General features: G+C 47.2%; 2 protein-coding genes across 3 annotated transcripts in view; one reads left to right on the top strand and one right to left on the bottom strand.

The window, feature by feature from the left end:
• The first annotated feature begins 4,562 nt into the window (after positions 1 to 4,562).
• Positions 4,563 to 26,577, top strand: SLC28A2 (solute carrier family 28 member 2). The gene is made up of 17 exons (XM_020803681.3): positions 4,563 to 4,703; positions 4,780 to 4,868; positions 5,179 to 5,276; positions 6,083 to 6,272; positions 7,203 to 7,344; positions 8,626 to 8,739; positions 8,888 to 8,965; positions 9,324 to 9,404; positions 10,448 to 10,528; positions 11,185 to 11,310; positions 12,284 to 12,414; positions 13,652 to 13,820; positions 14,962 to 15,159; positions 18,194 to 18,275; positions 18,995 to 19,093; positions 20,196 to 20,310; positions 23,606 to 26,577. Exons 1-17 carry the CDS (start codon positions 4,638 to 4,640, stop codon positions 23,736 to 23,738), a joined length of 1,992 nt encoding a protein of 663 aa, XP_020659340.3. The 5' UTR covers positions 4,563 to 4,637; the 3' UTR covers positions 23,739 to 26,577.
• The window catches only part of ALPK3 (alpha kinase 3), a 49,408-nt gene continuing 46,417 nt past the window's right edge, over positions 24,725 to 27,715 (bottom strand). For both annotated transcript variants that reach the window (XM_072981550.2, XM_072981551.2), the window contains one exon: positions 24,725 to 27,715. In XM_072981550.2, the coding sequence (XP_072837651.2) occupies positions 27,373 to 27,715 (343 nt within the window). In that variant the 3' untranslated portion in view covers positions 24,725 to 27,372.

The following is a 27,715-nucleotide window of genomic DNA, read 5'->3' as shown; positions in this document are numbered from 1 at the left end:
CGCAACATGGGAGTCAACCTTCCGAGGGGACTTTAGCATAATGCATTTTCTCCTGTGCGAACATTGCAAAGATTAAAGGTTATTCATGCACTTCAGATAATGCGTTTGTTTTCCTGATGCTTGTTTTATCATCGCTTGCTTTGTGGCATTTCCTTGTCAGAAGAAACAAGAGCTTTCACGAGACAACAGAAAGCATTTGTTTCCTATACAACCTTCAAAGCTTGCTTTTCAGGGTGCGATATAGGTAGAAACACTTTTAAAATAACAATAATATATGGCTTGGTGAAAGGAAAGGTCTTCATGCTGAAAAGACAGAGAAGTCAATACTAAGCAAGCATCTATAGGAAGGGTGCTTAGGGCCAGGGAAACATAAACAAAGTGCCACAACTGTCTCTCATCACCATGTGCCTAATTGTAGTATTAATGTATCCCATGATCTCCCACTGCTTCTTACACAAAGCCCAATGTTACAGTGGTGCCTCGCTAGACGATTACCTCGCAAAACGGTTAATTCGCAAGACGATGGGTTTTTGCGATCGCTATAGCACTTTGCAAAACGGTTTTCCCTATGGGCGATTTTCGCTAGATAATGTTTCGGTCCGTGCTTCGCAAGACGGGTTTTTTTTTGGGGGGGACGGTTTTTCACAAGACGACAATTTTGACAGCTGAGTCCGCACTTCGCAAAATGGTTTTTTAAGGGATGGTTTTTCGCAAGATAGCGATTTTGACACCTGGGTCCGCGCTTTGCAAAACGGTTTTCCTATGGGCGATTTTCGCAAGACAATGATTTCCCCCCCATTGGAACACATTAAATAGTTTTCAATGCATTCCAGTGGGGAATTGCATTTCACAAGACGATGTTTTCACAAGACAGCGATTTTCGCGAAACGAATTAACATCGTCTTGCAAGGCACCACTGCATATATTTTTATTTTGGGGGGGGGGAATCTTGTGTTCAGATAAATGACATCACTCTATATTCTGTGTATCTTTTTCATATACAGTAATTTAATTTCTATCCCATCCATTTTTAAATGCAGGGACCCAAGATGGCCCATAAAAATTATTTTTTTAAAAAATGATACAGAATATTAAAATGCAATTAGGATGTGAAAATCATGAAACACTACTTAATAGTATATTTCCAAAACACTGATTGAAAAAATGATTCCTAAAAATGCAGCAATTCCCATTGGGAGCTCCTGTCACTGCAGCCGACTCAGTTGCCAAAAGACTGCCTGAAGAGAGGGGTCGCTGCTGCCCTACAAAGGATAGGAGGAGAAAGTTAACTTCCATTGAAGGAAATTCTACAGGCTGGACCAGCCACTGACCAGACTCTCTCTCCTGGCCTCACCTGTGAGGGTGGTCCTATCAAGAGAAGACCTTTCCTGAAGATCTTAAGATAGGAAAGGTTTGTAATGGGAGATGTGGCCCTTCAAATAACAGGGATCCTGGTCTTACAGGTATGTATATAAATCATAACTCACACTTTGAACTGGGCTTTGAAACAGACCAGTAGCAAATGGATTGCTTTAACGGCAGAGTTATACATTTTCTGTAAATAACCCCTTCCAACAAGCCGGCTGCATCATATTAGCTTAAATAGAAACCATTTTGTTTTAATTGACTTCATCTTCTTTGTGAATTTGCGCCAGGCTAGTGCCTGCTAGAAGAAGTAAATGAAGGTGGATAGCTCAGTGGTTTGGGTCTCTGGCGAGTCAGAGGCTGGGAGTTCGATTCCTCACAGTGTCTTCCTCACTAGGGGCTGGATTCAGTGATCCATAGGGTCCCTTTTAGCTCTGCTGTTCCAAGATCTAAGTCGCCTAGGTGGTTTCTAAATATTCACATTGAATTTATATCACTGTATATTTATGTGACGTGGTGCGCTGTGGGTTAAAACACAGAAGCCTCTGTGCTGCAAGGTCGGAAGACCAACAGTTGTAAGATCGAATCCCCATGACGGAGTGAGCTCCCGTCGCTTGTCCCAGCTCCTGCCAACTTAGCAGTTCGAAAGCATGCAAAATGCAAAAATTATGAATAGATAAATAGGTACCACCTCGGTGGGAAGGTAACGGCGTTCCGTGTCTAGTTGCGCTGGCCACGTGACCACGGAAACTGTCTTTGGACAAACGCTGGCTCTACAGCTTGGAGACGGGGATGAGCACCACGCCCTAGCATCGGACACGACTGGATTAAATGTCAAGGGGAACCTTTGCCTATATTTATGTGATTTACAGTGATGTCGTGATACATGTTAAAGTGCAGTCACTCATCTTGGCCGTTCTCACAAGCAAGCCAACAAAGGAAGTCCAGAATGCAGATAGCTGTTTTGATCTACATCAATAGACAGGATTCCCCATTTTTTTCAGGAAGCTGGGGGTTGTAGTAGCTTTGATAAATCCATTCTTGGTGCCGAGACTTTATCACTTCTGTATTTCGGGAGACTTTCCGTATCACACACGGCCGGATATGCTTCAGGTTTGAACTTCTGCAATGCCCTGTACAGTAGATGCAGGAGAAGCATCTCGTATGATTTTCATGAGATTTCCCGGCCACTTTCCATCATGCACACCCCTTGAGACCTTCCCAAATCGACAACAAAGTTAGGTTTTTGTTTTTTTGTTTTTTAAAAATATGGATTTAGATCCACTCCTTTAACAAATGCTTCTGATCCAGGAATTATCATCGCTGGGTGTGAGCCTGGGGAGGAGCAAAGTCTTCTGGAATTCCATCCCCAGGTCTTTGGACTGTGTGGTTAATTCATAACAGATCCACTGCTGGAGCAGAGATGAGACAGAATCCTCTGTGACGGTGTGCGGGGACTGGATGGAGCTGGGTACGACTGTGAGTTCATTCACTAGTCTCTCTGGAGTTAACCGCTGTCGTTAGTTAGTCTGTGAAGAAGTCATCGTCTAGGTGAGCCAAGTGGCAGGGGGGAAAAGGGGGGGCAGCACAGCTGGATAAGCTGAATGGAATGCAAAGATGAAAGGCCACCAAGTGCATTCATGTTATTTGTCACTTTGAAAGCACATCTTCATAGGTAACAAATAACATATAGTCTGTACAGTCAGGGGCCGGTCCTATTATTAGTAAGGCAACTGCTTTAAGCTGCAGATGATGGGAGGTGGCATCTTCTCCTGGATGTCATGGGCTTTCTTTTTTCTTGAGGTACAGATCCTATGCGTTGCCTCTTGTGGAAGACCCTCCCATGACCGGTGTTGAAGTCCCGGTCCAGTCTTTGTTTGACCCAGTTCTGTCCATGGCATAGAAATGGGCTCATGAACTTGTGCTTAGTTTCAAGCCGCAGTACGACTCAGATCAACTCTCAGTCACATTCCGCCCTGCCCGTGGGCTAGAGAATTTCGTTCCTTGAGGGCAGAATTCAAGAACCCCCAAAGATGGCAATCTTCCCATGGTCCTTCTCGCCCCCCGAGTAGCCCAAAAGTCTGTGCATTCGTTCGTTCATTCACTACGTAGCAGATTCTGTGCCCCAGCACAGCCCTTTGTAAGTAATTCATCACAATTGTGATAGGGCTTTTGTTAGAAAAGAGCAGCTTGTTGCATTAGACATGCTTTTGTGTTACTTTTCATCACTGTAATAGTAGTAGTGATAATTCCATGGCTTAACTCTTGAAAAACGCATCTAACTAGGTCTCTAAAACACTTCTGAAATTTAATTTATAAAGAGAACTAGAAAATATTATTTGTTGTACCCTTAGAGTGAGTTCCTCCCCACTTGTTTGATTACTTTTGAAGTATAATTTCATTACGCCCTTGTTTCTCTCTCCACCCCCCACCCCCTGTTACAGGCTAGTCATTACTTCTAAGATGCCGGTTCTACACTTTGCCCGGGCCTAAGAGTACCCAGCTAAGGACTGCTGCGGTGGGTTTATTTTTGTTGGCTTGCTTGCTTGCTTGCTTGCTTGGCTGGCTGGCTGGCTGGCTGGCTGGTTGGTTGGTTGGTTGGTTGGTTGGTTGGTTGGTTGGTTGGTTGGTTGGTTGGTTGGTTGGTTGGTTGGTTGGTTGGTTGGTTGGTTGGTTGGTTGGTTGGTTGGTTGATTGATTGATTGATTGATTGATTGATTGATTGATTGATTGATTGATTGATTGATTGATTGATTGATTGATTTCTATACCACCCATCTGGCAACCCAGGCCATTTTGGGCAGTTTACATAGCAGAATAAAACAGAGTATAAAAACAAAACAATACAGTAACAGAACAACTTATAACTTAATCAATACCATGTGAAACCAATAAAAAATAATATCAGTAAACATTAAAATAAGAAAAGGGAAAAGATGGTGGGGGTTGAACGTTAACGGTTGAATCGAGATCAAGCAGAGTCCAGGAAGGCCTGTCTGGATAAAAATGTTTTTAATCATCATCACCGAAAAGCTCCCAGGGAGGGCAACAGGCGAATTCCGGGCAGGAGAGCATTCCGCAATTGCGGGGCTACCGCCGAGAAGGCCCTGTTTCTGCTCATGGACCTCTGAGCATCTCTTGGAGCCAGAACCCTCACACAGCCCAGCCTGAGAAGATCTGACTCCTTGAGAGTAGGAAGGCATCCTGGCCTGCATCCCTTCTCCAGCTGATGCTCTTCCACCTCTTGTCTTCTGCTCCATTCAGCTGCTGAGATGGGAGAAGTCAGGGTTTCCCTTGAAGATGGAGGAGGTCTGGTCAACCCTGCGCTGGAACTTACGGTAAATTCTCTTCCCCTTACAAACGCCGGTGATACCTTCTTCCTCCCAAAGATAACGATGACTGTGCTCTTGGCAGGAACCAGAAGGAAATCCAGGGATCGAAAAGAATGGCTGTTCATCTGAGGTTATAGAAGAAAACAACACACAACCTGCTCCTAGCCAAAGGTACAGTCAACAAGGGAGAGCCCCGTTTAGATACCACCAACAACCCCACCCACCCCCCCGGCTTGTGGAATGCAAGGAGGAGGATCATCCACACCCTGAGTTTTTTATATCCACCCCGTGGCACTTAAGCAAGGCTTGAAGGGGCATCATGTAAGCCTCTTCGTCGGATATCCCAGTCCACCCTAGAGAGCATGGATGCAGAACTGATAGCCTCTATGCCCATCCTGCTCTTCAACATGGAGCAGTTCCACTTTAAATCCTTCCCTTTGTGCATGGATTTTAATTTTCTTTCCAATGCGATTCTCCTCAGATATAAGAGCCTGGCTCAACCTTTTTCAAAAGCAAGGAGCTTTTGCACGGCTCACCAGAAGCTGCTTGAGAAAATCATCATTGGCATCCTGTGCATAGGTGAGAACTTGACACGAACAGGTTTTGGGGGGAGGAGGCGCCGAGCGACACAGCCATAAACTTCGAAATGCAGGAACACATCATGACCCACTGTCTGCATGGAGACAGACACAGGGTTTGGAAAAGAAACTTACAGTTCCCAGAACCACCCCAGCCAGCATGGTCATGCAAGGCAGGGAATTATGGGAGTTGTGTTCTACAAAACTCAGCTCCGACCATACTATCCACTATCCACCAAATAGTACTGGGTCACAGCATCACACTCAATGTAGGGGAGAAGACTCCCTGGAAAAAACCCGGATGTTGGGAAAGTGTGAAGGCAAGAGGAGAGAAGGGGATGACAGAGGATAAGATGGGTGGACAGTGTCATCGAAGCGACCAACATGAATTTGACCCAACTCCGGGAGGCAGTGGAAGACAGGAGGGCCTGGCGTGCTCTGGTCCATGGGGTCACGAAGAGTCGGACACGACTGAACGACTAAACAACAACAAAACTCATTGAGCCTTCAATAAAGAGGTTCAACTTGCTAAAACACATCCTTTTAGAAATTCAAAGTCTAGCTTAGGGCTGAGGAGCCCCAAGAATCATGCACATTTCGTTTCCCACTTGAGCTGCTGCAAATGGAGAGACGTTCTCAGTGAAGGAAGCTCTCCTTGTTATCTTTTACTTTAAGACAATTTGGTATCTAAGAGGATGCAGACAATAATATCTGATAACGGTGAGAGGGAATGCAACCCGCGCTGTGGATGATGGGTTTGACCCAACGGTCTTGCTGCTCACGGGCTCTTGTGTCTCACCTTTTTAGCCTACCTGGCCTACTTCATTGCAGCCTGTTGGCTGGATTTCCATCGTGCCTTGGCTCTGGTGGTTTTAACCAGCTTGGGGATCTGTTACCTGGCCGTTCACCTGGTGAAGAAATGGTGGGGCTCCAAGATTGCCCAGATGCTGAGCCCTTGCGGGAGATGCTGTCAGAGGTCCTGGAGGTGGCTCAAATGGTGAGTACGTGACTAATCGCCTGCATAGATCTAGTAGATGGAGGAGAGGCTACTTGGCCTGTAGCTATGAAGAAATCTTTCCACCCTAGAAATACCTGCCTGGGGTGGGGAAAACAAGCATTTCTCTAGGATACACAGTAAGATTCCCTTATCTGCAGGATCAGCATTCACTGATTCACTTATCCACTTTCTGAAAATATTAAAAGAAAAATTCCCAGAAATATGTATTTTTAAAGGTGACGTTACTAGAATTGGCCACTAGAGGGGGCCAGAAACCATGTACAATGGTGCCCCGCTTGATGACGACCCCGTTAGACGACAAAATCACTTTACGATGACAGTGTTTCTATGGGGTTTTTTCACTTAACGTTGATTCGGTCCCTGCTTTGGGAACCGATTTTTCGTTTCACAACAATCTTTACAGTTGATTGTCGGGTTTTCAAAATGGCCTCCCGCTGTTTTCCGGACCTATTTCCGGAAGACAGCAATCGAAAATGGCTTCCCCTATGGAGGATCTTCGCAAAACGAGCAGGTATTTCCCCCACTGGAACGCATTAACCAGTTTTTAATGTGTTCCAATGTTTTTTTTAACTTTCGCTTGACGACGATTTCGCTTAACAGCTATTTTAATGGAACGGATTATCGTTGTCAAGCGGGACACCACTGTATAAGTACAGTGTAGTGTTTGCTACTAAAATAGCATTCACTATTGTCTATGGTTTTCAGCATCCTCGGGGTGAGAGGCAGGGCTTGCTACCGATCCCCTGCAGATACAGGGGTCCCACTGCACATGTCTAGGACTGGAGATGGGACTCTCCCCGTGCAAATCGTGTGCTTTGCCATGGAGCTGTGGCCCATTCCAGAGATGAGCCTCGTGCCCATCCAGCCAAACCTGTCTCATTGTATCCCCCTGACCTGTTTTCTCCCCAGGGTGTTGTGCGCTCTCCTTTTGATCGGTCTCATCACCTGGCTGGTTCTTGACATGTCCGAGAAGCGAGAGCAGCTGGTGTCCCTCGGGGGCTTCGCTGTGCTGGTGTTGATGCTCTTTGCCAGCTCCAAGCACCATAGCGCTGTAAGTGGTAGCTTTTGCCTGTGTTTGGGGTCTTTACACATGAAGAGAAATGACGGGCAGCCGCCTGATCCTCCTCCTCCTCCTCCTCTTGCTTTTCCTTGTTTCTCTTCCTCCTGCTGTCACATGTGCAAGCCAATGCACCTATCGTATGTCAGGGAACACTCCCCCCACTGAATTTAGGCAGACATCCTTTGGGGTGATCGTGCCTCTGATGTGGGCTGGTATCGCCGAAGCCATTTAAATAAAATCTGCAGAGAGGTGAAGAAAAATCACTCTTTGATTTATATCCTGCCCTTCCTCACAATGATCCCATGGCAGCAAACAATTTTCATTAGCATTCGAGCATAACGCAGCACAAATAACATACCAGCAGGATGACAGTGGAACCCATGGCCTCAGGGGTAGGTGTTGAGCGCTTCAACGCTGGAGGCATTCAAGAGAAAATTGGACCACACTCGGTCAGATCTGTTTTGATTTGGATTCCTGCATTGGGTAGGGGGTTGGACTGGATGGCCTTAGAGGCCCCATCCAACTCCATTATTTTATGACTCTATGATCAGTATAAGAGCCCTGCTGATCAAAGCCCTATCTAGTCCAGTATTCTGTTTCCACAGTGGCCAAGCAGAAGCTCCAAAGGGAAGCCTTCAAGCTGAACAGCCTAGCATCAGCATTCTCCAGCAATTGGCATTCAGAGGTTTTCTCCCTCTGAACCTGGAAGTAACATATAGACATTGCGACCGTTAATAGCTAAAAGCGATCTTATGCTCTATTGGTTTGCTCACTTAAAGCCTTTGCGGGATCTGTTGCATCCTGTTGGATCAGCAGGAATTTGAGCAGCCATCTTTTGACCCTTGAGTGTCAGATTAGAGTCACACATTCTAATCTTTACCACTCTCTCAAGTGGTAAAAATGTTTCCCATAGCGTACACCTTTCCTCACCTCCATATGTTGCATTTACTTGTTTTGTGAAGGGAATGTAAACACAAACTTACTTTGCAAATCTGATTGCTTATGCATACGTCTCTGAGGAAATCCTATAGGCAGAGGGAGAGTGTGGTCATTGCAAGAGAATATGCATTCCCCATAATGTTTATTTTGACCTTCAGTATCTGCAGACTGAGTTGCAGATTGGATAATACCTCCACCTTCTCCTCCAATGAGCCCCAGATATCTCTGTTTATACAGAGATTTCTACTTTTCTAACACTGTACAGTTGCTGGTTCTTACGGAATGCACCCAATTCCCTTACAACTGGCTCTTATTTGTGCAATGCGTTTGCAGGTGTCTTGGAGAGCTGTCATCTGGGGGCTTGGCCTGCAGTTCCTTCTCGGCGTCTTTATCATCCGGACTGACCCCGGCTTTCAAGCTTTCCAGTGGCTCGGCAAACAGGTCCAGGTATGGAGCATCTTAAGTGGGAAGGACCACAGTTCAGAGGGAGCAGAATCCATGTTTTCTGTGCCCAGCCTCTCCAGACAGACCTTCCTATGTTTCTTTGAAGCCTTATCCAGACTTAATACTCTCTGCACCCTCTTTTCCTTTGCAGATATTCCTGAGCTACACCACAGCAGGTTCCAGCTTCGTCTTTGGGGACACATTAATCCAAGATGTATTTGCCTTTCAGGTGAGTTGCCTGAGGATGCTCGACAACACTGATGCTTGTTTCCAACCCTCCCTCCCATGCCCAATAAATTCTGGGGGCACTTAAATGATGAACCCCCTCCAAAAAAAAACACACCTTGCCCAGATCCTCCTTAAACACAGCATTGGTCCTGCTGTGCAAGGAACGTCCACCAGATACACCCCTCCGAATGAGCCACCGTCTCTGTGTCAGTGCGTGACACCCAGTATGTCCCTAATGAACTGCATTCCAGACTTTGTTACGACATTCTCTGTGATGCTTCGCAATCTGATGTACCAGTTCAGCTGCAGGACCAGGTTGCTTGCTAAAGCTGACATGTGCCTTCCCGTTCTGTCTCCAGGCGTTGCCCATCATTGTCTTCTTCAGCTCTGTGATGTCGATTCTCTACTACCTGAGAGTCATGGAGTTCATAATACTGAAGGTGATACAGTTTATTTAAACTCTGGACCCTCAGAGGTCACTGACACTGGTCATTTTGGAGTGGGTTGGTGTAGGCTAAATAGAGGTTGCTTGGGGTCAGGTGGGGTGCAATCCTCGCATCCAAATAGTATATCAGAGCTCAAGAGACCCTATTTGGTCTGGCGCCTTCCATTCTGACTTTCTGATATTGTGGAGTGGCTTAATATGTCAGCCATTTCAAGATATTGGCGAATATCTTCTGCCCCTTAGCCAGGGAAGTGGATTGGGCTACGGGCAGTCTCTCAACCAGTACTTTAAGACAAAACAAAGAAAAACTATATTTTTTTATATAAGTGATGCAGCACATCAGCGATGATCTACCAGAATCTTAAAAAAGTAAGAAATTCACTTCCTCTGCCTCTCAGCCACTGAGCAGAGGAAGTGTTCAATCTGTCGATATCCTGAAGTGGCTCAGTTATTAAGCCACTTCACAATCTTGGACATTCAAAACAAAACAAAGCTTGACAACCAGAAGGCTTGCTTTTGATCTCTTCCCAGAGATCACTGGAAACAGATTAAACTAGAGTGGTTCTACCCACACCAAAAAAGTTGACGCCCCTGACAGGGTCTCAGAAAGATGCTCATAGGGATACTCTCAGGACAATTTGGTTTGCTGCTGTGATTACATCATGTGATCACTAGAAAAAGGAACAAACCAACCTGTCCCCGCAGGAAATGGGACAGCTTTGGAATGTGGTGCCTTGAGAAGCCAGGTTGGCTCCGTCAGGCAATGATTTTCCTCTCCAGGCAGGCTTTTAAGCAATGAGAGGAGGATTTAAGAATGCTGTATCTACTGAATTTAGAGAGTTCTAAACGTTTTTCTTTTTTAATTGCCTTTCTGATGGTACTCTGAGGTCTGGAGTATCTCATCCCTGTGGAACTGGATCCTCTGCTAATAGTAGTTGTAGGTCTAGAAAATAATTTTTCCAAGCTTTTGAAACTTTGTAGCTAAATAACTTTAGGAAATGCATCTCGAGTGACTCTATCTCTGGAAACTCCCTATAGATGTCCTGGCTTTTGCAAATCACTATGGGCACAGCACCCACAGAAACTCTCAGCGTGGTGGGGAATATATTCGTAGGGATGGTAAGTGATTTTTTAAATTTTGTTTTCCCCAAGTAACCCCGACACTCTCAGCCTTCTCTAGACAGAGCAAACAAAAACCTGATCAGAACACATTGTACATATTCCTTCTTTCGCGTGTTGTAAATAAATTAGATAAATAAATAAATAAGCAAGACAGAAATCTTTGGTCCTGATAACTACAGTTGAGAGAGGAGGGGACGTCTTCTCTCCAGGAAGAGAGGAGGAGGAGGAAGAAGCAAGATTGAATTGGACCAAGGTTTGGAAGGAACCTCCCAACCTAGCAGTTCAAAAGCATGCAGTGCAAGTAGATAAATAGGTACTACCACGGTGGGAAGGTAATGGTGTTCTGTGTCTAGTTGCGCTGGTCACGTGACCACAGAAGATTGTCTACGGACAAACACTGACTATACGGCTTGGAAACGGGGATGAGCACCATGCCCTAGAGTCGGACACAACTGGACTAAATGTCAAGAGGAACCTTTTCCTTTACCTTGGAAGGAAGGCCAGCTTAGCTCAAGGTAGTTAACAGGCAGTCTAGGATATTGGGGGACCTCTCTCCCCCGCACCACGTCTTGCGTGCCAGATGAGTCCCGCCCTACCACCTCCAGCATTCCCCAACCCAGCCCAACGGGGTGACCCTTTCCTTTGCCCGCCAGACAGAAGCACCGCTGCTCATCCGTCCTTACTTGAAGGACATGACAAGGTCAGAAGTCCATGCAGTGATGACCGGAGGCTTTGCGACCATCGCCGGCAGTGTGATGGGAGCGTACATTTCGTTTGGGGTGAGTATCTTAATCCAAGAACTTCAGAGGTGGAAGGGACCCTACAAGATCAACAAGCCCAGCCCTGGATGGGCTGGGGAATCCAACTCCCAACCTCTGGCCATGCCATGCCAAGAGAGAAGGGAGGGTTTAGGGGGGCGGGAGAGGTTTGCAAAGGGCCGTGGCATTTTTCTGTAGCACATGGCAGGGATGTCACCTTGGTTATTCCTTCTGTCCTGGAAACTCCTCCTGCCCGGAAGTCTCTGCATTTCAAATGGCATGTTAGTTACAGCTGTTGCTTTAGCTAGAGCTGCTTTGGATGCATCTGGAAGCAGCTCATGAATGGCAGCGAAGAAGCCCTTTCCAAATCTGGCTGTCTTCCAGGGCTAGAGGCGACTGAGGGGAAATGGCTGGGCTGGGCAGTTTAACGACCAGTTCCTTATCGCTAGAAATGCAGAGACTTACCCCTGGGGGAGGCCCTTGTGACGGTAACTCTTAGGAGGAAATTCTTTAGTTTATAACCCTTAGACGAGAAGCTGTAGGACACTGCCGAAGCACTTACTTGGCATAACAACGATGACCGCCTGTGGTCCTCCAGACTCTTTGCACTACAACCCCCATAATCCCTGATCATGGCCCATGCTGGCTGGGCCTTAGGGAAAGGGCATGACAAAACAGCTGGACCATATTGCTTGACTACCTCTACTCAGGATGGGCAAGAGCACCCCTTGGATATTGTTAGATTGCAACTCCCATCAGCCTTGGTCTGCATAGCCAATAGAGGTCATGGGAATTGTAGTCGTGGAGGGCCATGCATTCCCCTTCACTGTCCTATTAACCACTAGGTTGCCTTTTGTGGGGGGGATCTGCAAGCACTAAAAACGCTGGCCCTCCCCCTCTTCGTGGCACAGGGAACAGGCCTGTCCTCCGAGGAGTCCATCAAATGTGAGACGTCTCCCGTTTGCTTCCTGCTCACTTTCCTTCCTTGCTCCAGATCGAAGCCTCTTTCTTGATCGCTGCCTCAGTGATGGCAGCGCCGTGCGCTTTGGCGGTTTCAAAACTGGTCTACCCGGAGGTGGAAGAGTCCAAATTCCGGAGCCGGGAGGGTGTGAAGATTCCCTATGGGTGAGTGCAGGGTTGGGGGCTTGCAAGCTGATGGGAAGAGGACCAGCTCGGCTGTAGGCAGAGGGAAGAAATGGTCTCTGCCAGCAGATGCTGGGGAGGAGGCGGCAGCGGCAGGCCCCGGTCATTCCTCCAGAGCCCCTGGCTATGCCCTTTTTGTCAGAGGGCAACGCTTTCAGATGTAGCAGAGGGTCCAGTCTAGATAAAACCATAAAAACGGTAGTTCGTGATGGTTCGTGGTTTGGGATTACCTACAAACAAGCACAACCCCCTTGAAAAAAACGAACCAGTTTGCAATTCGTTTTTCAGGTTCATTCCAGTGCCTACCTGGTCCTGCCGCTTCTGCCACTGCCACTTGTCACCGGTGCCATCTTCAGAGGCGGCAGCAGGAGGAGCTGGGCCCACTGTCTCTCTGAGTATGCACCTACTGCCCAGCTCTTATGCGGGCGCATGTGCAGAGGCAACAGGCTCGGCTTCCCTGCCAGGAGCCTGCCGCGACCTCTGAAGAGGGCGCCCAGCAGCCTGCAGTGGCAGCAGAGGAAGTGGAGGCGGCAGGGCCAGAGGCGACCGGGGGGGGGCGTGAGAAGCGGGTGGGGCGGGCCGTCCTGTTTTGCCAAAGCAGAAATGAAACACCAAGTGGAAGAAAGTTCAGTTTCATTTTTGCTTCAGCGAAACGGGATCTCCGAAAGCAGGTCACGAGCCAAAGCACAAAACAGCCTGGTTTGTTGGTTTTGCTGGTTTGTTGTTGGGTTCGTGCCCATCTCTAGTCCTATCCACTGGTAAAAAGTAGACGTAGAACTCAGAAAAATGGACTGTTTGGGACTACATCTCTCATAAACTCTCTGCCAGCATGGCTACTGAGGAACTGTGGGAGTTGTAGTCCAAAACTTTAACATTCTTAAGCTCTAAATTGAAACAAGATTCTGCTACCATTCAGGTCGTATGCTGTGCCTTGGATGAGAGAGGAAAAACACAACCATTACATAAGATTGACTCTCTCTCTCATCAGAAATCAACCCATCAGGCTGTCAATTATTGCTCTTAGACTTTTTGTAGTGATGCAAAGATCAGCTCAGATGGGAATTGGCTGTGGTTGGATTAATATGTTAATCAACCAGAGGATGAATTCCAGCTCCACCTTTTTAATAATTCTTTTTTTAAAAAATCATTCTGCAGAACCTTGCAGAAAAAACAGTTCCTAGGCCTCTTAATTGTCTTCTGATTTGTTCTCTTGGCACAGGGAAGAGAAGAACATTCTGGAAGCGGCCAGCAACGGAGCAGCTGTCTCTGTGGGACTGGTGGCCAACATTGCGGCCAACCTCATTGCCTTCCTTGCTGTGCTGGCCTTCATCAACGCCTCCCTGGCTTGGCTGGGGGGTCTGGTCAACCTGCCGGAACTCTCTTTTGAGGTACCGTCCGCAAGCCAATGACCCAAATTGTGGCCTCAGTTTAAAGGCTAGACCCAGCTAGAGAAGACCCCTTGAATCTTCTGCTGAAGGTTAAGTCAATACTTGCGTGGCTCCATCAATTCATTGGGCTTACCATAGCTGGGATTGGCCGTTCGCTTGAGACAGTCTACAAGCTTGGTTTAAAGATGATAAGAAACCGTGGGGTTAATTGCTGAAGAACTGGCTCAGGGATGTATTGGTTGGTTTCCCATGGAAATAGGCTGCTTGTCAGTATCAAAGACTGTCAAAAGCAAAGAGAGTATACTTATTAAGGAAATCCTGCATCAAGCATGAGAAGATGGGGTTGCTGTCTATGGTTACCAAGGTAGGAAGATGAGGAATACAGAGAAGTGAAGCCAGACCTGAGAACATGAGTCTATAGACAAGGGAACAATAGATCAGACCAGACAAAGAGAGGATGCATCCAGGAATCTTAGTTCTCTGCCTCTTGTCTCTTCTGCCTTATAGGCTCACAGCTGTTTCTGCAAGAGCAGTTGCATTTCCATAGGTCTTGCAAGCCCTTGCCTATAAGCTCCTGCACAGCCTTGTTCCAGATGCTCCAACCATCCTGATTTATCAACGACATCCCCAATCTCCTAACAAGTGGCTCTATTTCAATGAGGATGCTTGGTTAGGGAATTATGAGAGTGATCAAAAACAATCGCAAACTTTTAAAAAGTTATTTCCAAGTTCTGATCCACCATAACCTCTTTTCAGGACTGATGTTATTTCAGAAGTCCGACAGCAAATTTTTCTTTTTCTCTTGAGGAAGCTGTCTGTGCAGAATGCAAACTTTCTGGCCTCCGTGGGACTCACAAAGTCTTACCTCCATCCTTCTGTGCAGGGTAGATCCTGTTTTCCTCGAGACAATGCTTTTCCTCCTTTCTCCCTACACATTAAGATGGGGGACTCCCTCTAGATTCTGAAAGGCCTGAGAAATTGAGCAGGCCAAGTCTCAATAACCTGGCATGGATGAAGGAATTGTGCTCGCGAATTCCAATCAGTTTATTGACAAAGTTAGCATGAACACTGGTAGGAGTCATGCAGAAGCTAGTTAGTGGACGGGCGACTTCATTTACAAATAGTTCCTTTTTGCTTTCAGCTGATCTGCTCCTATGTCTTGGTTCCCCTGGCGTTCTTGTTAGGGGCAAGCTGGGAGGACACGCCTCTCGTCGCTGAACTTCTGGGAACCAAACTGTTCTTGAATGAGTTTGTGGCTTATCAGCAATTGTCGACGTACAAACAGAGGCGGCTGGACGGGTTGCCCGAGTGGGACGGGACGCACAAGCAATGGATTTCGGCAAGTGTCACCAAGGAAGAGGAAAAAAAAGTACAGGAATGCAATACACACACACACACACACACACACACACACATACACACACACTTGGGAAGTTGTATCATCACTCAAACATCTTGATAGCTGTTCTGCTGATGCATTTGGGATATGGGAGAACAACTGAACTTAGTTGTATTGCCAGCATCCTTTCTGTGTGCAACAGATTCCCCCAGCTTGGAAGGGGTCTGTCCGCTTACTTTCTGGACAGTCATACTCATAGCTTGGAATTTGTAGCCTAGAGAAGTAAGTTTGCCCAAGCGATGCATCAGACCTTTGCAATAGGTTGTCCTTGGTAATTCTCAACAGGAAATGATCCACCCATTTTCAGCTTCTATTGAAACCTTGCTCTTTGAAAGCAACCCCTCGAACTCCTGCCCATTTCTCTTGGTTTCCCAGTCAATGACTGCTTGCTCCCATCTTGTCCAGATCTTGTTTCTCCTCACCTCCGGTTCCCAACAAGCGGCCTTATCCTGAGTCCATCCATGGCACCATCTAGATGAGTGTTGTCTGCCCTGACTGGTAGCCACTCCCCAGGTTCCCAAGCAGGGGGCTTCCCCCATCAGGAAAAATCCCATCCTTCAGACTCAAAATGCTGGGGATTTGAGCATATCACTTCCCATACGGCATTCCTGTTCCTCCCCAGAACCCAAAGCAGCAATGCTACTTCTCAAATTTGGCATGACGGCCGCACTTGGGCTTGGCTATTGCCCAGTTCCAGCTTCTATGGCCCTTTGGGGTCTCTTCCATCCTGGGTTGGATTAGGAACCGTAGGTCCTCGGACTGAATCTGGCCCTTCTGGAGTCCTAATCAGTCCTCTGGAAACACCCCCCTGGAGACCATCGTTGGGTGACTTACCAACTTTTGTACTGCAACCCCACTCAACCAATATATTGCCATCAGTAAGAGTTTTAAGCTGCTATTTTTGGCCCCACTCTTTTGGCTTAATCCCACCCACCACTGGAATGTGCCCCACCTCCCTTGAAACCAAATCCAGCCCCACACCCCTGGTTCACTCTTTTCCATCAAGTCAACATACCTGGAGTTTCAAAACCCTCCATTCCTTGTCCATCCCGATGCATTACTTCCGGGATCAGGGTGCAGTAAACGAATGCATTTATTCAGAAGTATGATGAAGTAATATAGGTTTGGCAACATTTCAGAGAAACTAGAAAGGGCTGTAGAGGGACACGAATCAGAACACAAATTCCATCATTATCTTATCTCCTGTTATCACCCAGTGGTGAATGTTTATAAGGTCCCTTGCAGGTAGCATTTCCCTGTGTATGGGTGCCTGCAGAGTGGGGAAGTACTATTTATGAGGCACCTGCAGTACACGGGCTCAAGTGCTGCAGCAAACAGCAAAGGTTGAGCTTTGAATTGGATCCAAAGTTGCACAAACCCTCCCAGATTCATCAGTACAGTCACACCTTCATGTTTTCTGGTGCTGGTGATGGGGAACCAAGCTTTGTCCCTTCTTGACTACCCCAAAACATATTAGAGGGCTTGACTAGTGACGGACCAGTTGTTCCAGAATGAACAAATCCATTCTGGATAAGCTCGTTTGAGGAGAGAGGAACCACTCTAAGACAGTGGGCCAAACGTCTCCCCCGATGACCCTTCCAAAGCCAGGGGATGTGCTTTCCTTGACCTGCTCAACTTCTCAGTAGAGAGGAAGATCAGGGCGGAAAAGAATCAGTGATCAATGATAAAGTGGTGCCCTGCATAGCGACGTTAATCCGTTCCAGGATTAACGTCGCTATCTGGAAACATCGCTATACTCCGTTTAATCCGTTCCTATGGGGGGGAGAACTCACCAGTAAGTGAAGATTCCCCATCCGGCCGCCATTTTCGCCGCCTTGGTAAGCGAGGGCAGGGCGCAAAAATGCTGCAGGCGGCCATTTTCTGCACCCGGTGGCCATTTTGGAACCGCCGATCAGCTGTTTTCTAAACGCTTACTGATCATCGCAATTCGATGTTTTGCCACCTAAAACATCGCAATGCGATCGCATTAGCGACTGCAAAAAATGTGTCGCTATGTGGATTCGTCATTAAATGGTGCGCTCATTAAGCGAGGCACCACTGTACAGGGATCCCTTTGATATGAGGGAAGGAGCTGGATCCAGGGCCAAATTCAAGGGCATGAATTCATAGGCTGCCAAAGGTTTCCTTCTTAGTATTTACTAGGTAGCTAGGTTAGGGGGCTTGAATGGATCTAGCAAGTCCCTGTTTTTTACGATGACCTGCTAGAGAGATGTTCCTGTCTGCCAAGCATGATGTGCTACTAGAGGTGAGGTGCCCTGCTATTTCTCAAACAAAGCAAGAGGGAGAGTCCTCTTCTGAAATAACTGAGCCCTGCATATTGTGGGCTTCCTGTTTCATATGATGTGATCAGTCTGGGAAAGGTTCAGTGAGCTACTACAGAGCCATGCCAGCAACCAGGCAGATGCCCCAACAGAGGTTGCCCCCCCCAATCAAAACGCCACCACTTGCCTTTGGACCAGCACCACCCACGTTTCCAAGTTCTCCCAAACTTTCCGCCAAGCGACAAGGTCCAAGAAAACAAGGGGCAGGGGAAGAAAAGCTAGGCTAGAAGGATGTTGTGATCATCCTTCTAGCCTATTTTTTTCAGGCTAGAAAAGCACAGTTTAAGTCTGGGCTCAAGGTGGGGGCTTCCAGATGGTTTTGAACCACTTGTAGGTAGCCAAGGGTCTTCAGCAATGCATCCGTGGAGGGACAGCGCAAGGGCTGATCAGGAAGGTGGCTGGCAATTCCCAGCCAGTCTTTTCCCTCGAGTGACTCAGGCGGGTAGGTTCCTGGCATCTTCCTTTGGAAAGGATGCTTGAACTTCTGTCCACCCCACCCCACCCTCACTGCATGCACAGCAGTTGCAGGGCGAGGAGTTGACAGCAAAGGTCAATACGCAACCTGGATGGGAAGTGGGGGTTATCTGCGCTCTTATCGCTGCCCTGATTATCTTCTTTCCCTTGTTCTGCAGGAGAGAGCTGAAACCATCACCACCTTTGCTCTGTGTGGATTTGCCAATCTGAGCTCCATCGGGATTATGCTGGGCGGCTTAAGTGAGTGGGCGGCCCAGGGAGGAGGCTGGGAGGGGACGAGGGCTCAGAGGAGCTCCTACGGCGCCTTGTCAAATAATAACCTGCCCCAGCCGTTGTCTTTGCCGAGCTGGCAGAGTGAAGCAACCATCTCTCATGGCAGAAGCTGGAGGGAGGGATATTAACCTGTGCCATAGGCAGCAACGTATTTGGGGATGGCCTGTAGCTGTGGTGGCACTGCGGGCTAAACTGCAGAAGCCTGTGCTGCAGGGTCAGAAGACCAGCGGTCGTAAGATCGAATCCACGTGACAGAGTGAGCGCCTGTCGCTTGTCCCAGCTCCCGCCAACCTAGCAGTTCAAAAGCATGCAAATGCAAGTAGATAAATAGGGACCACTTCGATGGGAAGGTAACAGCATTCCGTGTCTAAGTCGCACTGGCCATGTGACCACAGAAGATTGTCTTCGGACAAAACGCTGGCTCTATGGCTTGGAAACGGGGATGAGCACCGCCCCCTAGAGTCGAACATGACTGGACAAAAATTGTTAAGGGGAACCTTTACCTTTACCTGTAGCTACTATCTCCTGTGTTGCCTTAGCCTCTGAGCCCAGCCAAGTTGGTTATCCCTGGGAGGACCTGAGCATTTGGCCTGACAAAAATGGAGAAGGAAAAGCCCAGCGTAGCTCCTGGATCATCTCCGCCCTGCTAACGCAATTCTGTCCCCCCCTTTTTTTTCCATGCGAAGCACCCATGGCACCGCAGCGCAAGGGGGAGTTTTCCAGCATCATCACGCGAGCTTTGTTAACTGGAGCCTGTGTTTCCCTGCTCAATGCATGTCTTGCAGGTAGTGTTTGGGTGGGTGCAGGAGGGCAACGTTGAGAGGAGGGGTGGACCATCTGGAGAAGTCAAGGAGTCAGTCTTCTCTTCCCAAAGATTTTTTGGATTCCACAGGGGCTGTTTTTTTAAAAAAAGTCTGCAAGTCTTGCTAATGTCAAGAAACGAGTAGGGGGAGAGAGAGAAGTGGGAGAGACATTTCCTTTTGCTTAAATGAGGGGAAGAGGATCACACCCTCTGGAAACTCCCAGAAACAGGATTCTTGGCATATTGCTGTTATTTAATTGGGCAGTAGAGACACAAGAACCCTGTGATTTTCCAGTCCGCCTCTAAGCAGTACTCCACATAGATGGGAAGAATTAAGCCCCCGTTTTACAAGCAACACATCATTAGAGGCAGTGTGCCCTCAAAAGGAAAAGACCTTCAATTTTAACCTAGCAAACAGTTGTTTCCACCCACATCTGGAAATTAAGCTGCTTTTTGTTTTGTAATTGACTAATTCAGCTTTGTTTGCACGGTAAATAGAACTGGAAGATTTCATGAGCCTGTATAGATGACATTGTTAAGAGGAGGAGATATATATTTGCCTTAACATGTGATCTGAGTCTTGGTCTACGAAGCAAACATGTTTTTTTTTTCTATATAAGCTTTATTCTTTTTTGGATAAAGTCTTCTCAGTGGACCAAAGACTATGAGTGTCCCTGGAAGGCTGATGGAAATGGGGAGGGAGCAGGAAAAAGGGAGACAGAGTACTTAAATCTGCTGCAAACAAATACATTTGACATCAGACCCTACAGTTGAGAGACAGCCGGTGGAAAAAACCCATTCAACAACTGCACAGCCCACAAACAAAGTCAGCTCCCTGAGAAAATTCTTGCGTGGGTGTCATTGGCTGAAATCTTGTTGCTTAACATAATAAGTTGCACTAGAGCCATGTAATCAGTGGGAATTTGGTGAGTCAGCTCCTCCCTAGGTTCTACAATAGGCCTACTCTAGTACAACTTGATACACTAAGCAACAGGATTTCAGGCACTGATCTGGGAGGACACTTCACTTCTCAGCGTTCAAAGGAATGGGGAAGCCTCTTTCGTCACCTCTTCCATATCCTACAGGTATCCTTTATGTGCCCAGAGGAGAAATGACCAATTGCCCAGATTTCTTCAGCCAAACGAATCTCAGCTCCACCAGTTACACCATCTATACTTGTTGCAAAGGCTTGTTTACCAGGTGAGTGAACCACCTGTTTGTTAGCTCTTAGTGACACCAGCAAAGGATGCATTGCTGTCTAGAGGAGCAGATGGAAGGGGAAACTGAACAGAGCTGTGCATGTAAACAGTCAATCACATCTGATTATTTGTGTGTGTCTCTGTGTGTGTTTTAGAAGTTAATTATAAGGGTAATGCCGTGCTTCTAACGGCTTGTCTACATGGTGTGAAAGGAGCAGGGTGGATCGAGCTAATTAGACTTCCTAAGAGATCCGGTACAGCACTTGGTGTTATTTATTTATTTATTTATTTATTTATTTATTTATTTATTCATTCATTCATTCATTCATTCATTCATTCATTCATTCATTCATTCATTCATTCATTCGATTTATATCCCACCCATATGGCATATTCTTCTCACATTCAAATGGTGGATGGACCTCAAGCAACTCTATTTAGTCTACAGCCCTTGCCAATATCATAAAGTGGCTGCAAATTAACCACTTCCTTTGCTCTGTGAAGGGACGTGGTGGCGCTGCAGTTTAAACCGCAGAAGCCTCTGTGCTGCAAGGTCAGAAGACCAGCAGTTGTACCTTTGCTCTGTGAAGGAACAGAGGAAGTGATTTTTTTTTAAAGTATGTATTAGGGCAGTGAATATTCACTGCACCACTTAAAAACACAAACAAAAGACAAGTGGAAAGCTTCCCCTCGGAACTTTTTGTTTCTCTTAAAGGTCCGGTGGAGAGCCTGTTTGCAGCCAAGCTTGTGCTGGGCAATGGGACTGGGTTACAGGCCTTCTGGCTGGTTTAGGTCAACTGAAGCAGGGCTATTAAGTCCGCTTTTGTGTGTATCCGTTCAGTGTGTGGCAGGACACTTAAAAGCAGGCTCCAGGCAGAATAGCACCAAGATAAAGCCAGCTGAAAGCCTCTGCATATCTATGCAGCAACAAGGTAGACTTGTGAAAGATTTGTAAAAGTGCTAAGAGAACCTGTAATTTTGCCATTGTTGTTATTTAGTCGTTCAGTCGTGTCTGACTCTTCGTGACCCCATGGGCCAGAGCACGCCAGGCCCCCCTGGCCACAGTGATCTACAATCTGTGGCATAACAACAGCTGGGACATGCATTTTATGTTTTCCACTATGGAGCTTAGAATAACCAGCAGATGGCACCCCATGTTTTTTGAAGAAGACTTTTACTTAGCTTCACAAACCTGCTTAGTTGCTTGAAAGAGTTGACTAATCTACTGTATTCACGAAGGCTTTCACGGCCGGGATCTGATGGTTGTTGTGGGTTTTTCGGGCTCTTTGGCCGTGTTCTGAAGGTTGTTCTTCCTGATGTTTCGCCAGTCTCTGTGGCCGGCATCTTCAGAGGACTGGAGTCAGAACTCTGTCCATGCTCTGTTGAGAACTCTGTTCCGACTCCTGTCCTCTGAAGATGCTGGCCCAGAGACTGGTGAAATATCAGGAACAACAACCTTCACAACACAGGCAAAGAGCCCGAAAAACCCACAACAACTATGACTAATCTACTGCTGGCAATTACAGTGGACCCTCGACTTACAGACGGCTCGACTTACAGACTTTTCGAGTTACAGACTTCTCTGGCCGCAAAATTTAGGTTCGACTTGCAACTAGATAATCGACCTGCAGACCAGAAAAAAACCAAAATGGGACAGAAATGGAACAAAAACGGCCGGTTACAGGATTAATCGGTTTTCAATGCATTGTAGGTCAATGGAGATTCGACTTACAGACTTTTCGACCTGCAACACTGTTCCAATACGGATTAATTCCGTAAGTGGAGGGTCCACTGTAATTTCCCTCGAAGTGCAAGGCCTTGGAAAAAAGGTGGCTAGTGGCTGAGTTTCCAGGATGATGTTCTTCAGTATTGCATTAAACAGATAATCTGCATCACAGGATTTTCAACTTATTCTGGAGGAGTTCCTGTCTTCTATTTTTTTGGGGGGGGGGGAGGAATTATCACAATATAGAAGATTTCAGAGTTTGCAAGTTAGATCAGAGTAGATACAACTGTTTATTTCAGTGGGTGACTTTAGAGCTGGTGAGAATCAGGTGAGGAGGTAGAGAGAAAAATGATGTGGTGCACAGTCCTAGGGCACCCCCAGAAGAAGGGAACGGTAAACCACCTCTGAATATTTTCTGCCTACCCTTAAAAAGGATCACCATAATTGACTTGTTGGCACATGGCTATTATGGTTATTAGAATAGGAACAAGAATATAGGAAGCTATCTAATACTAGCTCAGACCACAGATCCATTTAGTTCACTATTTGCATACACTTGATATCAGCTTTTCATGGTTCCAAGGACTAAGCATGTCCCCTACTACTGAATTCTGACTCCCTTCTCCCGGATGGCAATAGATAGCCCAATACAATGAAGACATATTTCATCCCATGGATTTCCTCTAGCTTCTGAACCAGCATTTGTAGTAACAGCTAGTCTACTGATGGCTGACTAGTATGAAATGAATCCACATGGAGGAACTGAATTATCCTAAAACCATTTCCGGTGGCTAGGAGCCTATCTTCCTGTTTTTACCACTGTTAATGTGGTCAAAATCTTCAGTGGCTCAAGCAAGAATGTATACACACGGGAGCATGAAGCCTGGGAAAATTACACTCACCATTTTCTATTGTATATTCACACAGGAACTCCTTTATTTTTTTAATATTGGAATCAGCTCATACCTTCCTGTATTCAAGCTTCTTGCTTCATCCTGAAGGCTACGAGTAATCTGTCCTATTTTTTTTTCCTTTTAAGAAAACTGGATGTTGAAATCCAGTGGATTCTAGGAAAAGGACAATAGCACCATAATCTTAAAGACATTTTACCTGGATGACTATCCCTTTGAAATGAATGGGTCTTGTTTCCATGGAGACATGCATAGGATTGGGCTGGGCAGGTAGCAGTATTCCCACTAAGGGAATTCAGGTGGCATGTGGCACCATGAGTCAGTGTAGGTTTCTGACTGCTTCAGCTGCAAGATTGCTCAAGATCTCTTACTGCTCCTTATTCTAGCACTCCTTGCCCACAGTTGGGGCTCCTTGAATCCAGCATATGGGACAAGTTTTCCTCATCCAACCCCAAGTTGTGTTCATGCAAGAAAATAATGAGATATGAATGTGAGTGGGTGTGTGAATATGTACATCACGGATGCAAACTGGCCATGCTCTTGTCATCTTATGTGGAGACTAACAGTCAACATTAGTCAGGATTACTAGAGTCCCATTGTTGGTGTCCGGAGATAATAATCCTGTTGCCCTTACTTCACTATGTTTTTATCCTTCACAGCACTTCAATTGGAGCCAATGGATCCGTTTCTTTCTCTGGCGCTTGGGAAAGCGTGGATTTCAGCAGTTCAGTGGCATATCTCCAGCAGTGCTGTGGTCATTATAATGCCACTGCCTGTGTCTATGAGCCATAATCCGGAGTTTGTGAGGACTATAACTGAAAGCGTCCTTTGCCACTGAGCCTCGCTCCACTACTAATCCACTTCGGAAACGAACCGCCTTTCAAAACTATTGAGGAACCCCTTGCAAAATGATCCTCCGTCCTGGTCTTCTTGGTGTGACTGGATTACAGCTAACTTCTACTGGCTGAATTTTGCTCCTGGTGCCAAGCAAAGCGTACAAGCCAAATGTGATCTACACTAGGTGGCTTTTAAGAGCATGGAAAGGCCGGGGACTTGTCTTTTGTCACTGTTGGTACCAGTCTAAGCTTTGCAGTACTTGGGTGGCAGTAAAAAAATACCCACATCATCACTGGGTATTTAATGCAGAACAAATGATCTGTATGAATGAGCATCTACTGCAAAGGAGTGAGTCAACACAGTACACAAGGTGGCATCACTTGAACAGTGAAAGCCATAATTGGTTTTATAGCTAGTGAGCACAAGCATACCTTTGGTGTTTGTGTAAAAAACTACCCTCTGCATCTTGGCTAGGATGTGAAATCTCACATCCAAAGATAAGCCCAAAAATCACTGTCTTGTGAAGAACACAAGGACTTTCATCTATGTGTTCAACACTCCGAGTGTGTTTTCAGCTGCATTGTTTAGGATCATGTCCAACAAAATCAGGATGAGAGTCCTTTCTGGAATAGCATTAACGGGCTGTTTGCTTGTCTTGGTGCTGTGACAACAGAAAAGATGGAAAAGTGGGAAATGTTTGCTGGTGAGGAATTTCCTAGGGACTTCGTAAGGTGAGTTGCTGGACAACTCACTGTCTCTTCTAGCCGATCACCAAACCAATAATCCTTTTCACTCTCAGGTCCCCCCAGGGAGTGTGTTTTCCTATGCTCTTCTTTCCTGTGGTCCTCATGCATTGATTTCTCAGAGGTTAAGGGCTCATTAAATTTGGCAGCACTGACTGGCAGGTAAATGGGTACAGCATTGCAGCCTTAGGGTACATCTAAAACTTCAAAGTTATTTATTTTGGATTACAACTCCCAGAATCCCATCGCCAGCATAGAAAGCAACCCATGCCTATTTCCCTAAAAGAGAAATTCGGCAGGATTGGCTTCTGAATAAATATGCACCGAACTGCAGAAGTTGGGTATTTCCAAACAAACCCGTGTGCTCATCTGTGTTCTCCCAAGGGAACATTCGTGTTCGCGAGCTGATTTCCACTTTGACCAAAACTTTGTAAACAGGCCAGAGCTCAAATGGCATGTGTGCATACCCACCCAGAGCATCATCAAAAAGCAGCTCAAAGGTGCCTGCATTGGTAAAGTATTCCTCTGTTATGTTGATCTCCGATCTCCATTTCTTGGGGTATAAAACTAGATTGCTGTGCTCTGTCTGGTTCTAGAAGATCTAGTCCATCTCTCTCCCTAGGGAACCTACTCTCTTTCTAAGCCAGATGTTGAACTCCCACCATTCATCACTATTGGCTATGTTGACCAGGACTTGGCGGGAGCTGCACTACAACATCTGGAGTCCAACTGGGTGCTGACTCATTCTACAACATTCTCAGGTAAGAAGGATCATGGGATGATTTCTGTACAAGTATTGGCCTTGTAATGAGAAGGTGGTTGTTCTACTAGGGAAAGTAAGGTCCTACAGTATCCTCTTGACACCTAACCCATCAAGCCAAAGTCTTCTTGAAAGTCTGGATGAACCCGAGACTTAGACTTCTTCAACCATCGAGGGTTAGTAGAGAGCAGGAATATTTGTGTCAAGTTATCATCTGTAAAGTCATGCGTGCATCACGCTTGGCATGGAAACCCTGCTAGCTGAAAGAAGAGCCACATGTTGCATCATTGCTTACGCAGCCTTCAGACCGGGATGATGATGACTGCAACAGGCTAGCAAATGTACTGTTTACTAGCAGAGTTTGGAAAATGGTTGCAAACCGCTCCAGGGTCCCTCAGCCAGCACAGACATAGGTTATCTGGGAGCAGTAGTCTTTTTTAAAAATGCTCTTTATTTGTGTGGTCGTAAAGCCGAGCTTGAGCTGAACCAGAAGCTGGCACTTGTCAAACCCCATCCATTGATTAGAGACTATCTCAAAAAGCTAATCCGTGAAATTTACATTTTGTCTGAGGTATCCTTTCTCTGTTGCCCTTCCCATCCAAAGCTCACTCAACTGGGTTTGGAGGTAGCCTGGGAGCAGACGTAACACTGGAAGGCACTGATCATTAAGGGGCAGTGTCCCACAGTGGTCACACTGCTGTAAGGAAATCCACTTTTGAGCAGACGACTACCGAAGTGAGGACTTGTAGCAGGCATGCAACGTTAGGGAGGTGCAGGAAAGAGGCAAAGTGTTGCGGGTTGGGGGGCATTTCAACAACAACAACAACAAAACTGGTGCCAGATGGAGAAAGAGATTTTCTTCATCCAGTAGGTGAAGGGACAGCCGGTGTGGCACAAAGAGAGGACGGCAATGCTCTTTGAGGCCACGAGCAGAGCTTGTAAATGTTCCCCTTTCGATGGTCACACCTAGAATCCTCAACAGCCCTGTTGGCTGAAAACAACAATGACTAGAATGTCATCCTCAAAAAGGCACTTCCTCTCTCTGTAGCAGATTATTAAAGCACACGAAACTGATTTATCTATCAGGTGTAGACCTGTGATTAGCAGCAGCAGCTTCCAGGGACCTCAGGCAAGGCAACGTTCAGCTCCTGCTGTCCAATGACCTTCAGACAGCAGAGAAGAGGGAGCCGGCCTGGGCCCTTTCGGCACACAGCACCTCCCCGTGTTCTCTGTGGTACCTTGGAAGGAAAGGGCAGGGGAGCAAAGAGAGCAAAGGAAGGGGGCTGATCTTTCACAAAATTTGACAGCCCCAGCCCAAATCTTCTAAACACACCAACCTCAGGTTGGAACTGCTCGACATGTTCATGGCTGCGGAGGGGGAGCCACATTCGATCAGAGGTTCTCCCTCCAAGAAAGCCACTTTTTGCCATGGTGTGGAATAAAGAGTCATCTCTTTCTCCTCCCATGTGTTTCTGGGAGGCCAACAGGGCATGGTGGGCTGAGCGAGTGAGTGGGTGAGTCAGGGGCCAAAAGGGCTCGTTGGGACCCTGGGCCGACACAATCACAGGGAAAGCAGCGAAGGATGATGGATCCTCGGGTGGGGAGCATTAGCACATGGGAATCAAGTAACGCGGAGGTCCAAAAGGAGAGCAGGCCGACTCACCGGCACGTGTGCCCAGGCTCCCCACCTTCACCTTCTCCATTCAGAAACCACAAGAGTGGCCCTAGTCAACGTTTTTACATCGACACTGCACAAAAGGAGTGGTCACGATGGCACCTCGAAGTGTGTGCAGAGTGCCGAGCCGGGTTCCTCTCATCCTAGGCAGAGATACTGCAGCTATGGAGACACCCACCTGTCCAGGGGTTGAGCAGAGGCCAAAGGCTGTCCCCCCACCCCATCATCCTTCCCAAGCAGAACCTTCTCCAAGACACAGCAGGGGCCCCTCCCTCAAAGACCACACACAGACCTGACATGCTGGAGGGGAGGAGGAGCTGCGAGAGGCCACGGCCTCTGGGAGCAGCTGCTCCCCCCTCCCCCAGGCACACACCTGCAAGGCAGTGCGGAGGCTTCCCCCCCCTTGACCCATCATTGCAGCCGTCCTGCTCTGCCATTGTCCCTTCCTTTGGGCCGGGGGGCCGAGGGCGGCTCCGTTGTGTTCTCAGGGCCCCGGCGGGCACTCTTGGGGCTCACGGAGCCTTTCCGTGAGGGCTGGGGGCTGGCCAGCCCCTTCTTCTGAAGCTGGGGACTTGACTGAGCCGAGGAGCTCTTCCTGCCCGTGATGGGGCTGCGGGAGCCTTTGACCTTGGCGGCCGGAGGGTGGACTTCAAGGCCCTTGAGGGCCAGGAGCTCACAGTAGCGGTTGCATTGGTGGGAAGCAGCAAAGTGGTCAAGCAGGTTGGGGCAGCAGCTCTCCTTCAGGCCTTGGTAC

This window comes from Pogona vitticeps, chromosome 12, assembly GCF_051106095.1.
Source record: "Pogona vitticeps strain Pit_001003342236 chromosome 12, PviZW2.1, whole genome shotgun sequence".
In the NCBI taxonomy this organism is placed as follows: Eukaryota; Metazoa; Chordata; class Lepidosauria; order Squamata; family Agamidae; genus Pogona; species Pogona vitticeps.
Note: the sequence above shows the minus strand (reverse complement) of the source record. Positions and strands in the feature narration are given on the sequence as shown.

Bases quoted from the DNA above. Each gene is read 5' to 3' on its own strand.
- SLC28A2 (XM_020803681.3), top strand. From the start codon at position 4,638: ATGGGAGAAGTCAGGGTTTCCCTTGAAGATGGAGGAGGTCTGGTCAAC. The intron at 5,277-6,082 runs GTGAGAACTTGA...TCACCTTTTTAG, and splicing joins CATTGGCATCCTGTGCATAG to CCTACCTGGCCTACTTCATT. The intron at 7,345-8,625 runs GTAAGTGGTAGC...ATGCGTTTGCAG, and splicing joins GCTCCAAGCACCATAGCGCT to GTGTCTTGGAGAGCTGTCAT.